Source organism: Danio rerio, chromosome 2 (genome assembly GCF_052040795.2).
Source record: "Danio rerio strain M-AB ecotype USA chromosome 2, GRCz13ab, whole genome shotgun sequence".
In the NCBI taxonomy this organism is placed as follows: Eukaryota; Metazoa; Chordata; class Actinopteri; order Cypriniformes; family Danionidae; genus Danio; species Danio rerio.
In genome coordinates this window covers 6,160,001-6,173,940 of record NC_141022.1, presented here as the reverse complement: position 1 = coordinate 6,173,940, position 13,940 = coordinate 6,160,001, and the positions used below count along the sequence as shown (strand labels likewise).

Below are 13,940 nucleotides of genomic sequence, written 5' to 3'. Positions count from 1 at the left end.
AAAGACCTGATTTGATATATATATCTTTTTTTTTCTTTTTTTTTTTTGTTTGGAAAATGAAAATTTCTAAAATCCCTAAAAAAAATCCTAAAATCCCTCACATTAAAATGCTAAAATTGCCCCTGCCCTCAGTCAAAGTCTGTTATCAAAGTGGTTCAGTTTTATTATCTTCAAAACTGTCTTGAGCGTCCCAAAGCACTTCCAAAGATCCAAAAATCCACTGTCTATGTCTTGCATTTCGTCGTCTGAAATGTGAGTTCTTCTCTCATTGCAGCAAATTCTGTATCTGATATTTGACGTCAGTTTATCTGGAAGCAATGATTTTGTTCTCTTTGATTCATTGGAGTGAAATGGTGCTTTATTCGTTAGTGTTTTCTGCCATATTTCAATTTGAGCATCCGTTTAAGTTTCATCGTTGGATGGAAACAGCTATAGTGTTAAAGCAATGGCAAAAAAATCACCAATTAAACGTAATTAAACCACAAAAGTAACAGTCTGTAGATTAGCCCATAAGCTGTGCAGTTGGACATGAGTAGTTGTGTGTGGACAGACAGCAGATGAGAATGCAGACTGTGGACTCTCAGTAAACAGATATAGTTAGTCATTAACGCACTTTAAACAACAATCTTCATTTCATTTCCTTTCTTATTTAAAACAAAAATGTAAGTAAACTTGTTTTATACTCATCAAGGGTTTGGTAAATCCTCCAAACGTGTGGATTTCACTCTGTTTAACTTGCGGATGGTAATATGACAGCGAAATGAAAATCCTGTGATTGATTTGGGCTGATATTATTTGTTCAGTGAACGGTTTGTTTTAGCTGCTAAAGGCTGTTTGTGCTTTGCTGTCCTGTCGGATTAAGCTGGGACATTTAAAATCCTTATTTCTTCTTCCTGTATCTACTAATGTAGTTCTCATTTGAGGAAAAATCTGGCCTTTAAAGTACCGCGTTCATATTGGGGAGCACGGTAAGAAGTTTTTTTAATGTGCTATTATTTTAGACAGTGAACATTCTCACTTTAATGTTAATAATCATCTATGTATATGAAACCCAAACATCACTTACTATTCATCAAATCTAGATGCTGATTTCAAGTTTAATTATTTAAATATATAGATTTTTTGCTGTATTTACAGGGTCTGTTGCCATAATGAGGAGTCTTTTCTTCTGTGCCTTAACTCTGGTTGTTTTTTGTTCTGATGGGGCTCTTTGCAAGTCAGGTATGAGGTCAATATTGCTTTACAATAAACAAACAGTTGCGTAGCGCATTTCTTTTTTATGAAATTGTTAAAAGCTAGTGCCTGTCTGAAAATGGGAACATTAGGCGTAAGTCATGAAGTTTTTTTTTTACAGGCAGTCCTGTAATTGATTTTTGACGTGTTTTTGACGCCAGTGTTAGATGTCACATTTGACATAGTTTCGAGATTAACATAGTCAATTAACATCAAATAATTTTGCATTTTTTACGTGTTTTTGACGATAACGTTAAATGTCAAATTTGACAGTTTTGAGATCAACATAGTCAGTTAACATCTAATCGATTTGCATTTTTGACATGTTTTTTAAAGCCCTATGTTAGATACCAATTTGACGTAGTTTGAGATCAACAGTCAATTGAAATCAAATTGATTCGCATTTTTGACGCCAATATTAGATGTCGATTTGACATAGTTTTGAGATCAAGATAGTTTTTTGCATTTTTTAAAATATTTTTGATGCCAAAGTTTGATGTCAATTTGATGTAGTTTTCTAATCAACATCAAATAATTTTTTTAGCATTTTTTACGCCAATATTAGAAGTCAATTTGACATATGAGATCAATATAGTCAACTGAAATCAAATTGATTTGCATTTTTTACATTTTTGACGTCGATATTAGATGTCAAGATAATCAATTGCATTTTTGATGCCAATGTTAGAAGTCAATTTGTCGTAGTTTTAAGATTAACATAGTCAATTAACATCTAATCGATTTGCATTTCTGACGTGTTTTTGACGTCCAGGTTAGATACCAATTTGACTTATTTTGAGATCAACAGTCAATCGACATCAAATCAATGTGCATTTTTGATGCCAATATTAGATGTCGATTTGACATAGTTTTGAGATCAAGATAATTTTTTATATTTTTGACGACAAAGTTCGATGTCAATTTGACGTAGTTTTGTGATCAGCATAATTAATTGACATCAAATCAATTCACATTTTTGACGGCAATATTAGATGTGAATTTAACATAATTTTGAGATCAATGTAATCAATTTACATCAAATTGATTTGCATTTTGACTGCAAATTTTGATGTCAATTTGACATAGTTTTGAAATCAACATAGTCAATTAACATCAAATCGTTTTGCATTTTTTACGAGTTTTTTTGACGCCCATGTTAGATACCAATTTGACATGGTTTGAGATCAACAGTCAATTGAAATCAAATCAATTTGCATTTTTGACGAGATTATTAGATGTCAATTTGGTGTAGTTTAAAGATCAAGATAATCAGTTAAAATCAAATCAATTCGCATTTTTGACGCCAATATTGACGTAGTTTTGATCAACATAATCAATCGACATCAAATTGATTTGCATTTTTGAATTTTTTGATGCCAATATTAAATTTCAAGATAATCAATTGACACTAAATCGATTTGCATTTTTGATGCCAATGTTAGAAGTCGATTTGAAATAGTTTTGAGATCCACATAGTCAATTAACAACAAATCGATTTGCAATTTTGATGCCAATATTAGATGTCAATTTGACATTGTTTTAAGATAAGCACAGTCATTTAACATCAAAGCGATTTGCATTTTCGACATGATTTTTGACGGCCATGTTAGATATCAATTTGACATGGTTTGAGATCAACAGTCAATTGAAATCAAATAGATTTGCAAATTTAAAATTTTTGACGCCAAAATTAGAGTTCAAGATAATAAATTGACATCAAATCGATTTGCATGTTTGACACCAATATTAAATGTCATTTTGACGATGTTGTGATCAACATAATCAATTGACATCAAATCTATTTGCATTTTTGACATTTTTTTCACGCCAATGTTAGATGTCACTTTCACGTAGTTTTGAGATAGACGCAGTTTTTTTTTCAATACAACTATTTTTTTTATTCATACAAAAAACATGCAAAAATGAAAACAGCCATGTAAAAGAGGAGCTATTATGTTTAGAAATTATAAATGTACTTTAATGAATTTTATTTATATACATGTATTCAATTTTAAACAGAATTTAATTCCTCGCTCCATATTCCTCGCGTTTGAACCATTACCTGAAATTTACAAATAAACTGCAAGATTAACAGGAGTTGAAAGATTAACCGGAGATGAAAACTTTTAAAGCATTAATAAATACTGGGAAACCCACATTGAGTGCTCTGCCCTATTAACCCTGTGTCTGTTTTGGTCAGTATTTTCTAGCAGCCCAAACGCACATATGCTGCTCCGTTCAAGAAGAGCCAACACTTTCATGGAGGAACTCAAGCCGGCATCGCTGGAGCGGGAGTGCAGAGAGGAACTGTGCGATTTCGAAGAAGCAAGAGAAATCTTTATAACAAGGGAGGCCACGGTTGGTCAGCTTTTAACTGTTCTTACGCACTTTTGCTCTTAATTATGATCTATTTACTGAGTTCTTCATCCTGCAGCTGGAATTCTGGACGGCATATAAAGGTTAGTTCAGTCTGTGCTGTGGTGTAGCTTTGCAAGTGCGTCATAACTCATTGGGTTTTCTTTACTTTTAGATGGAAACCAGTGCACCACAAATCCGTGTGTTCATGGCAAGTGTGTTGACCTGTTGCAGGATTTCTCCTGCACCTGCGACTCCGGATTTGAAGGGAAACATTGTGACCTGCGTGAGCATTTTTACGTGTTATTCACTTTACATATTCAAAACAATAAATAAATAAATGGAAATATCTGCATTTACATCATCTGATCAGTTTTTAAATATTGTTGAAATATTGTTTCATTAATTTTTGCTTTAATGGTTCAAAATCCTAAAACATTTGTGTGTATTTCTTTTGGTTTAATGCTAGACAGCACAGGTAAATAAAGTGGAAAACTGTTTTTAACTATAGTCATTTTCAGTGGTGTAAAGTAACAGATTACGGGTACTCAGATATTCATTTTTCTCAGGAAATGTAATTTACGAAACAGTTTTAAAAATGTGTACTTTTACTTGCCCTTGAGTACACTTTTAGTGCAGTATCAGTCCTTTTACTCCACTATTTCCCTTCAACCTGCAGTCACTACTTAAAGTACAATATATATGTATACACAATACATTTGCATTATCTAATTAAATATCACATTATAACTTTTCACAAGTCATAACTTTTGATGCCTTTTTTGATTTGCCAACAGAAATGCCAACTGACCCAGCCGGGACTCGAGTCAGTGACTTTCTTGCTGTGAGGTGACAGTGCTAACCACTGAGCCACCATGCCACCCCCTTGGCATTTCCATTAAGATTTTATCCATGCCATATTCCAAAATGGGCATAAAAATGTGTGAATGGAAAAATCCAGTGAATCTGTTTGTCTTTGCAGGGTTTTGACTGCATCCGTGTTTTTGATCTGCTGTGTCGCCGCTCATTTAGGCATTTAGTGATGTCCTTCTCCAGTTACAGGACAGTGGTGTGTGTTGAGGTCATTCATTGCAGCGATAAATGTCTTGACAGCAGTTCTGTGGTTTACCCTCAGGCAGGACAGCCACTAACTGTTCGCTGAACAATGGGGATTGTGATCATGATTGCCATGAGAGTAAGGACGGTCTTGCTCGCACATGCAGTTGCATCAAGGGATACCAACTTCAAGACAATTCTAGAAAATGTGCTCCTAAAAGTAAGTTACCATAACACAATTGTCAACTACACATACAGTGAAAGCAGAAGTTTACATACACTGTATAAAAAGACACATAACCATTTTAAAACAAGGCAGGTGTTAATGTGACTAAACTTTTAGGTAAGTTAGGATTATTAAATTAGTTTCTGTTATGCTTAATAGCAGAATAATGAGAGAGATTTTTTGAGAAATTGTTAGAACTTTTCTTGAAAGTCAAGTTTACACACAATAAGATTATTCTGCCTCTGAAAAGGCTCTGGTGATGGTGTCGATGTTTTGGAAGTTTCTAATTGGCTAATTGACAACATTTGAGTTAATTGGAGGCACAACTGTAAATTAGTATTTAAGGAAAATCTCAAACACACTGCTTCCTTGTGTGACAACATTGGAAAATCAACAAGCCAGAATCAACAAAAAAGCCAGATTACAATTTGCTAAATTACACTGGGGAAAAGAATAAATGTTGGAGAAATGTCCTGTAGTCTGATGGAACTAAGATTGAACTGTTTGGCCGTAATGATCAGTGTTACATTTGGAGGACAAAGGGGAAAGCCTACAAGCCTAGAAACACCATCCCGACTGTGAAGTATGTGGCTGGCAGCATCATGTTGTGGGGCTGTTTTGCTGCAGGAGGGACTGGTCCACTTCACAGCATAGATGGCATCATGAAGAAAGAACATTATGTAGAAATACTGAAGCAACATCTCAAGAAATCGGCCAGGAAATTAAATATGGCCACAAATAGGTCTTCCAAACAGACCATGACCCTAAGCATACTGCCAAATTAGTTAAACTGTGCTTTAAGGACAACAGAGTGAATGTTTTGGAGTGGCCATCACAAAGCTCTGATCTCAATCCTATAGAAAATTAATGGGCAGAGTTGAAAAAGCTTGTGCGAACAAAACCAACTAATCTGACACAGTTACACCGATTCTGTCAGGAGGAATGGGCCAAAATTCCTTCAAACTATTGTGAGAAGCTTGTGGAAGGATATCCAAAACATTTGACCAAAGTTATACAGTTTAAAAGCAAAGCTAATAAAATGCCAAGGAAATGCGTGTAAACTTTTAGTCTAGAAATTAACAAAATTAATAAATTAACCCAAAAATGTCTCTCATTACTCTGGCATTTAGCAAATGTAAATCATTTAGGTGATCCTAACGGACCTAAAATAGTAAACGTTTAGTATGATTTACCATCAGACATTAAAAAAAATGGTTATGTTCCTTTTTTAGAGCGTATGTAAACTTCTGGTTTCAACTGTAAATGCACATTGGTGATTTTGTATCCACAGTGCACAATTTTTTTTATTCACAAATGTGGCTATTAATAATTACACAACATAACATAACCGATTTATTAGGTGTCATTGCTATATTTGTAATCCTAACACATATACTGAGACAACACTAATTTTAAGAAAACTTTAGTCTAAAAAACATGTTTCTTTAAGTTGACGTCTAAATGATCACATTAATTCAACTAAATCTCTGGAAGCTGAATTTCTGCATTTTTCTTATTTACAGATGATGCTTCGTGTGGCCAGATTCGGATCCCAAAGTCAGCCTATGCGAACAAACCTAAACCCGTTTTACAGCCATGGGTTATGGGAGGTAACGTTGGCAAAAGGGGAGAAAGTCCCTGGCAGGTAACTTAATGGTTATCCAATCATGTATCGGCAGCAAATATTTTATCATGTCTTATCCTGACATGTCATATGGGACACCAATAGCAACAATATGTGTGTTTTGTAGGCTCTTATACTAAATCATTTGGGCAGGTTTCATTGTGGTGGAGTTCTGATTGACGAAAACTGGGTTCTCACTGCCGCTCACTGCCTAGAGACGAGTTCCAAGTTCAGTGTCAGACTGGGTACGTCAGATAATTTGTCATTTAAGTATTCCCTTACAATGTAAGTCATTTTCCCCCCAATATAGAGTCCCTGTTGGGTCAGTTGGCATTTTTGTGTGGAGTTTGCATGTTCTCCTCGTGTTGGCGTGGGTTTCCTCCGGGTGCTTCTGTTTTCCCCGTACATTCACTATAGGTGTATTGAATATACTAAATTGGCCGTAGTGTGAGAATGAGAGCGTATAGGTGTTTCCCAGTACTGGGTTGCAGCTGGAAGGGCATCCGTTGTGTAAAACATATGCTGGATAAGTTGGTGGTTCATTCTGATGTGGCGACCCCTGATAAATGAAAGGACTAAGCCAAAGGAAAATGAATGAATGAATGACTAAATTATTTGTCCAGTTTATTACAAGTTTATTTAATATTTCTCCCCAACTTGTTTATTTGGGTGTACTTATTTGGGTTTGGTACTGACTAATCTGATGAATATGCACAGATGTATTATTGTAAAGCATCCTATAGAACAGGGGTGTCAAACTCAATTCCTGGAGGGCCGAAGCCCTGCACAGTTTAGTTCCAACCCTGCTCCAACACACTTACCTGTAGGTTTCAAACAAGCCTGAAGGACTCAATTAGTTTGATCAGGTGTGTTTAATTAGGGTTGGAACTAAACTGTGCAGAGCTGCGGCCCTTTTGGAACGGAGTTTGACACCTGTGCTATAGAACATGTAAATTTACAACAGAGATCTGTGAGCAGTAAGCTCATTTATGGACCCTTTTCACATTTCCGGGTTTCTCAGTAGAGGAAGTCGTCATAGTTTGCGTAAATTTAGAGTGCAGTAAATACAAGAGTACAACAAATCATTTTTTACAATCCCATTTGCTTAAACAATATAAAGAAAAACTCCACGATGGTAGAAAAAGGAAAACAAATAGTGTGAGACTTAAAACTTCTTCTTCTTTGGCCTTAGTCTCGTATGGTTGCAGGGTCGGCTCATTGGAACAAGCCATTTTAGACTTCTCCACATGTTAATGACTATTTTACACATTCCGGCCAGCCTGTCACCCTCATACACTCATACACTCTTACACTACGGACAATTTAGTCTACTCAATTCACCTGCAGCATGTCTTTGGACTAGGGGGGAAACCGGAGCACCTGGAGGAAACCCACGCGAACGCAGGGAGAACATGCAAACTCCTCACAGAAATGGCAACTAAGCTGAGGTTCGAACCAGCAACCTTCTTGCTGTGAGGCGACAGCACTACCTACTGCACCACTGCTTCGCCCAGTGTGAGACTGATAACGGCAGCCAGAAAAAAGAACAATGACAAATTTACAGTCTTGTCGCCTATCCAAGTTTTAGGAACAAAAAATAATAACTTTAACAACAAATAACAAACTTCTAGTTGATCATTCAGTATCAGAAGTGGCTTAAATGAAAGGCAAAGGCCTCTAGATTACGCTTTTACCAATATAAAATATGATCATGCCTTGATTTTTAATAACTTAATTAGGACAGTAAGGTTTGACTTTGCTTAGACAAAAATCTTGTCACTTAACAGAAATAATGTCCAGTATAGAATACAACGTCATGGTGCAGTGGAGAAAGAATGAACATTGTGTATGACTCCCATGAGCTTGAAGGACTGCATCCATACATCTCTGCAATAAATCAAATCACTTATTAATAAAGTCATCTGGAATGGCAAAGAAAGCGTTCTTGCAGGACTCTCAGAGTTCATCAAGATACTTTGGATTCATCTTCGATGCCTCCTCTTTCATCGTACCCCAGACATGCTTAATAATGTTCATGTCTGGTGGTTGGGCTGGCCAATCCTGGAGCACCTTGACCTTCTTTGCTTTCAGGAACTTTAATGTGGAGGCTGAAGTATGAGAAGGAGCGCTATCCTGCTGAAGAATTTGCCCTCTCCTGTGGTTTGTAAAGTAATGGGCAGCACAAATGTCTTGATACCTCAGGCTGTTGATGTTGCCATCCACTCTACAGATCTCTTGCACACCCCCATAACGAATGTAACCCATGATTTTTCCTTCACAAAACTTGACTGATTTATGAGAGAATACTGAGTCCATGGAGATTCCAATTGGTCTTCTGCAGTATTTGTGATGATTGGGATGCAGTTCAACAGGGAATAGTTCTGCCACTTTTCCAAATAGTCAAGTAGAAGTCAAGTTATTTGTTGCTCTTACAACCGATGACAAGACTTTTGTCAGGGAGTGTAGACGCTGCAAACACCTCGCACAAGCGGTATTTTGTTTTTTGTGATGTGATGCAAATATAATACACATGTGAATAGATTTAAATGTACATACGTTTAAAAAAACTAAATATTAAAAACTTACAAGTATTTACAGTAAGATTCCGATGACAGTTAAACTCATCATAACAGCTTTGTAAAAAGAGTCAAAACTGCCAAAACATACATATTTAATAGTTGTAAATTTCTCTGAATCATTCTGTGGCACACTTGTTTTCCCAGGCGACTACCAAAGGTTCAGGTTTGAAGGCTCCGAGGTCACCCTTCCTGTCAAACAACACATCTCTCACCCACAATACAACCCAATCACCGTGGACAATGACATTGCTCTGCTGCGCTTGGAGGGTCCGGTTAAATTTTCCACGTACATTCTTCCGGCGTGCCTTCCCAGCCTGGAGCTGGCAAAACGAATGTTACATCGCAACGGGACGGTAACCGTCATCACAGGCTGGGGGAAGAACAACCAATCGGCCACCAGCTACAATTCTACGCTCCACTACGTGGAACTACCGATTGTTGACAACAAAGAGTGTTCCCGACATATGATGAACAACCTATCTGACAACATGCTCTGCGCTGGAGTTTTGGGGCAGGTCAAAGACGCCTGTGAGGGGGACAGCGGGGGTCCGATGATGACTCTGTTTCACGATACGTGGTTCCTGGTGGGTTTGGTGTCCTGGGGAGAAGGCTGCGGGCAGAGAGACAAACTGGGCATCTACACCAAAGTGGCCAGCTATCTGGATTGGATAGATAGTGTCCGTCAGGGGTGGGACAAGGTTTAGACGCCTGACATTCTACCCTGAAATAGATCCAGGTAAAGTTGAAATTATTAGCCCTCCTGTGATTTTCTTTTCCAAATATTTCCCAAATGATGTTTAACAGAGCAATGAGTTTTTCCAAAAGTATTTCCTGTAATATTTTTTCATTCTGGAGAAAGCCTTATTTGTTATATTTCAGGCTAGAATAAAAGCAGTTTTTTAATTTTTAAAAGCATTTTAAGGTCATTTTTTTCTCGATTGTCTACAGAACAAACAACTGTTTTACAATGACTTGCTTAATTACCCTTACTCATTTAATTAACCTAATTAAGCCTTTGGGCGAAGCAGTGGCACAGTAGGTAGTGCTGTCGCCTCACAGCAAGAAGGTCGCTGGGTCGCTGGTTCAAGCCTCGGCTCAGTTGGCGTTTCTGTTTGGAGTTTGCATGTTCTCCCTGCCTTCCCGTGGGTTTCCTCCGGGTGCTCCGGTTTCCCCCAGAGTCCAAAGACATGCGGTACAGGTGAATTGGGTAGGCTAAATTGTCCGTAGTGTATGAGTGTGTGTGTGAATGTGTGTATGGATGTTTCCCAGAGATGGGTTGCGGCTGGAAGGGCATCCACTGCGTAAAAACTTGCTGGATAAGTTGGCGGTTCATTCCGCTGTGGCGACCCCGGATTAATAAAGGGACTAAGCCGACAAGAAAATGAATGAATGAATGAAGCCTTTAAATGTCACTTTAAGCTGAATACTAGTATCTGTATGAATATCTAGTAAAATATTATGTGCTGTCCTCATGGCAAAGATAAAAGAAATCAGTCATTAGAAATGAGTTATTAAAACTATTATGTTTAGACTTGTCTTCTTTCCTTTAAACAGAAATTTGGGCAAAAATATACAATGGGGCTAATAATTCAGGAGGGCTAAGACTTCAACTATGTATACAAATAAGAAAAATCAATATGCACCCTGTGGTATATACTTTCTGTATAGAGATTTACATTTAATAAACACAAATGAAAGCTGTTCTTATTTGCCTGCTGTCATTTTTAATAGTGTCAGAAAGTTTGATAGATTTTTTATGCATGTTAAAGGAATAAAACAGTAGTGTTCAGCTATGGAAATATAGCCCACTTTAATATTCTCTAGATTTACTATAATGAGTAAAATGTCAATCCAACGAATGGTGACTTCTTTTAAAGGGGACCTATTATGCTTCTTTTTACAAGATGCAAAATAAGTCTCTGATGTCCCTAGAGTGTGTCATTTCAGCTCAAAATACTCCACAAATAATCTCTTATAACTCTAAAACTGCACCCTTTTAGGCTTTGATTTTAATTGTGCTGTTTTGGTGGCTGCCACTTTACATTCAAATGAGATGTGCTCTTTTCAAAAGAGGACAGAGCTACAAACGTGTCAGCATAGTGGCAGATTCAAAAAGTCATACGCTAATGAGAAAAAATGGTCACTAATGGGCGGGGCTTTCCCCCTCTGATGACATGTATAAAGAGAGAATGTCAATTAAAGTGTTTCTGCAGACTGTTTTTATAAAGTGTGATTATTAAAAGATAAAATGTATAGATTAGAAGCTGGTTATATTCACAAACTGTTGCCACGCAACTGTTTAAACAACTTGTAAAAGTGATTTTTGCATAATAGGTCCCCTTTAACTCATTGTACATTGGCTTATTTTCTTTTACAGAAAATTGGTATTCACAATTTTTCCAACTTTTCTTTTTTCACAATTTCTTATTTCTTTTAGTTTTGTTGAAATAATAATAATAAAATCAAAACCAATATTATAGTCCCCATTAAAAGAGACCTTTTATGCTCCTTTTTACAAGATGTAAAATAAGTCTCTGATGTCTCCAGAGTATTCCCAAAAAACCAAACAAATACTGTTTTAAAACTCATTGAAACTGACCCTTTTAGGCTTTGATTCTAATTGTGGCATTTTGGTGACTGTTGCTTTAAATTCAAATGAGATTGTGCTCTTTTCAAAAAAGGGTGGAGCTAAAAATGCCTATGTATCAGCATAGTGGCAGATTCCAAAAGTTTTATGCTAATGAATGAAAGATCGTCACTAATGGGTGGGGCTTTTCCCCTTTGATGACATGTTTAAAGAGAGAATGTCAATTAAAGTGTTTCTGCAGACTGTTTTTATAAAGTGTGATTATTAAAAGATAAAATGTATAGATTAGAAGCTGGTTATATTCACAAACTGTTGCCACACAACTGTTTAAACAACTTGTAAAAGTGATTTTTGCAAAACAGATCCCCTTTAACTCATTGTACATTGGCTTATTTTCTTTTACAGAACATTGGTATTCTGTTATCTAAAATTTAAAAAGAACATGGTACTTGTGTTTGTTATTTTATGGCAAAAAGATTTTTACAAGCTCTAAATGGCAACATTTTCATTTTAAATTGCTCTGGATATATACTTTGCAAGGGAAAAAAGTCAAATTTTTATAATAACAAAATTATTTGCCCCCTGTGAAATGTTTATTCTTTTATTCTAAGTCATGTTAAAGGGAGCAAGGACATTTTTCGCAGTTTTTCCAAATTTTCTTTTGGACAAATTCTTATTTTTATTAGTTTCACTGAAATGATAATAATAAAAAAATCTAATTCAATATTAAAAGCCCTATTAAAGGGGAACTTTTATGCTCCTTTTTACAAGATGTAAAATAAAACTGATGCCTCTAGAGTAGTCCCAAAACACCAGACGAATACTGTTTTAAAACTCATTGAAACTGACCCTTTTAGGCTTTGATCCTAATTGTGGCGTTTTGGTGACTTGTCGCTTTAAATTCAAATGAGATACTCCACATCTTAATTACATTCCTGTTTAGTTCAGTTATGACTTTAGTCGGATTAAGGTGATCAAAAAAAAAAAAAAAAATCGCACTTTTGAGCTTATGTAGGCCTACAGCTCAAAATTCATGTTTAACTGAATAAACAGTGAGAATACACAAGTACATCTTATTGAACATCATTTATTTTCATCACCAATTATCATTGTAGAACAGTTTCATAAGCAATTTGTGATTCATTTTGGAAACAGGAGATAAGCCCCTGGTCTAATGCGCCACCTGGCTTGAGAAACCCATTCTCAAAGACTTGCTTTTAGTAATTATTCGCATAGCACACATATTCAGCAGAATTCAAATGAACCATTTTAATCTAGATTCATTTCAAGATTACAGTGAGATTATTCTAGATTAAAAAATTAATTTATGCCTAACTATAATTATAACAATACTTTATTATTAATTATAATAAAAAAACATGTAGAATTTATTATTATATAATTATATTATAAAAAAAAATCAATAAATTATTTGCCTCCTGTGAAATCAAGGAAAACACTAAGAAACTGGTTATTATAAATTAGTTTTTTTTTAAATCATGTAGAAAAATGTGTTAATATTTGAAAAAAGAAGTACATTTTTACAGGATGGCTAATCATTGTTTCCCCTACCATTATATTAGGGTGGCACCCCGCCCTCTATTTTAATAAACAAGCTGAATAGCCGTATGTAATATCTTATTTACACAACGGGCATGTAATTTCTGTCTCTACATGGTCGTGCGTTTACAAATGTATTCTCTTCGAACCCCACACGACGGAGTTACACACAGCCACTCACACAGCTGTATAGGAATGAGAGTGCGACACACCTGACAGGACCAATAGTTTCTCAGAAGTTAATCACTTTTACAATTGTTGTTTAATTCTTGTAAATCAAACTAATTAAAAAATGATTTTTTTGTATGTATAGTCGTACAGAATATCTTCTGACAACAATAACAATGTTGTTTTGATAAAATTATGTTGCCGTTATGTAACACCCATGGATTTCGGCTGGCTAGGATGTCACGTCAACCTACAGAAAACCTAGGGGAATCACTGCTAATCATTTTGCCTTCAACTGTTTTTAAAGATACAGTCAGTTATGTAGGAGTTTAAAAAGTCAAATTATTAAAATCTAAAACTATACTTTCAGTAAAATAAAGCAACAAAACAAACACACACTAGGTCTTGTTATTTGATGTCTTTATTGGGCATAACCCAAAAGAATAATAAACTCAACACAACTTAAACGGGTAACTCTTTACAATACAGAACATGTAGTTAATAATGCTAGTAAACAAAGGAAGATCTTCGTGAATGTTTAGTTTAAACAGT

The 13,940-nt window shown here is 35.7% G+C and overlaps 1 protein-coding gene across 4 annotated transcripts; it reads left to right on the top strand.

Annotated features, from left to right (window-relative positions):
• Positions 1 to 504: 504 nt before the first annotated feature.
• proca (protein C (inactivator of coagulation factors Va and VIIIa), a) lies at positions 505 to 10,776 on the top strand. 4 transcript variants are annotated; one of them, NM_200356.2, is made up of 10 exons: positions 505 to 662; positions 912 to 968; positions 1,138 to 1,221; positions 3,434 to 3,591; positions 3,668 to 3,692; positions 3,764 to 3,874; positions 4,724 to 4,864; positions 6,394 to 6,515; positions 6,622 to 6,739; positions 9,218 to 10,776. In NM_200356.2, exons 3-10 carry the CDS (start codon positions 1,152 to 1,154, stop codon positions 9,775 to 9,777), a joined length of 1,305 nt encoding a protein of 434 aa, NP_956650.2. In that variant the 5' UTR covers positions 505 to 662; positions 912 to 968; positions 1,138 to 1,151; the 3' UTR covers positions 9,778 to 10,776. The 4 variants fall into 4 exon arrangements, with proteins under 4 accessions (NP_956650.2, XP_087095079.1, XP_087095080.1 ...); XM_087238953.1 differs by having other exon boundaries at positions 583 to 744; XM_087238954.1 differs by having other exon boundaries at positions 583 to 809.
• Positions 10,777 to 13,940: the final 3,164 nt, after the last annotated feature.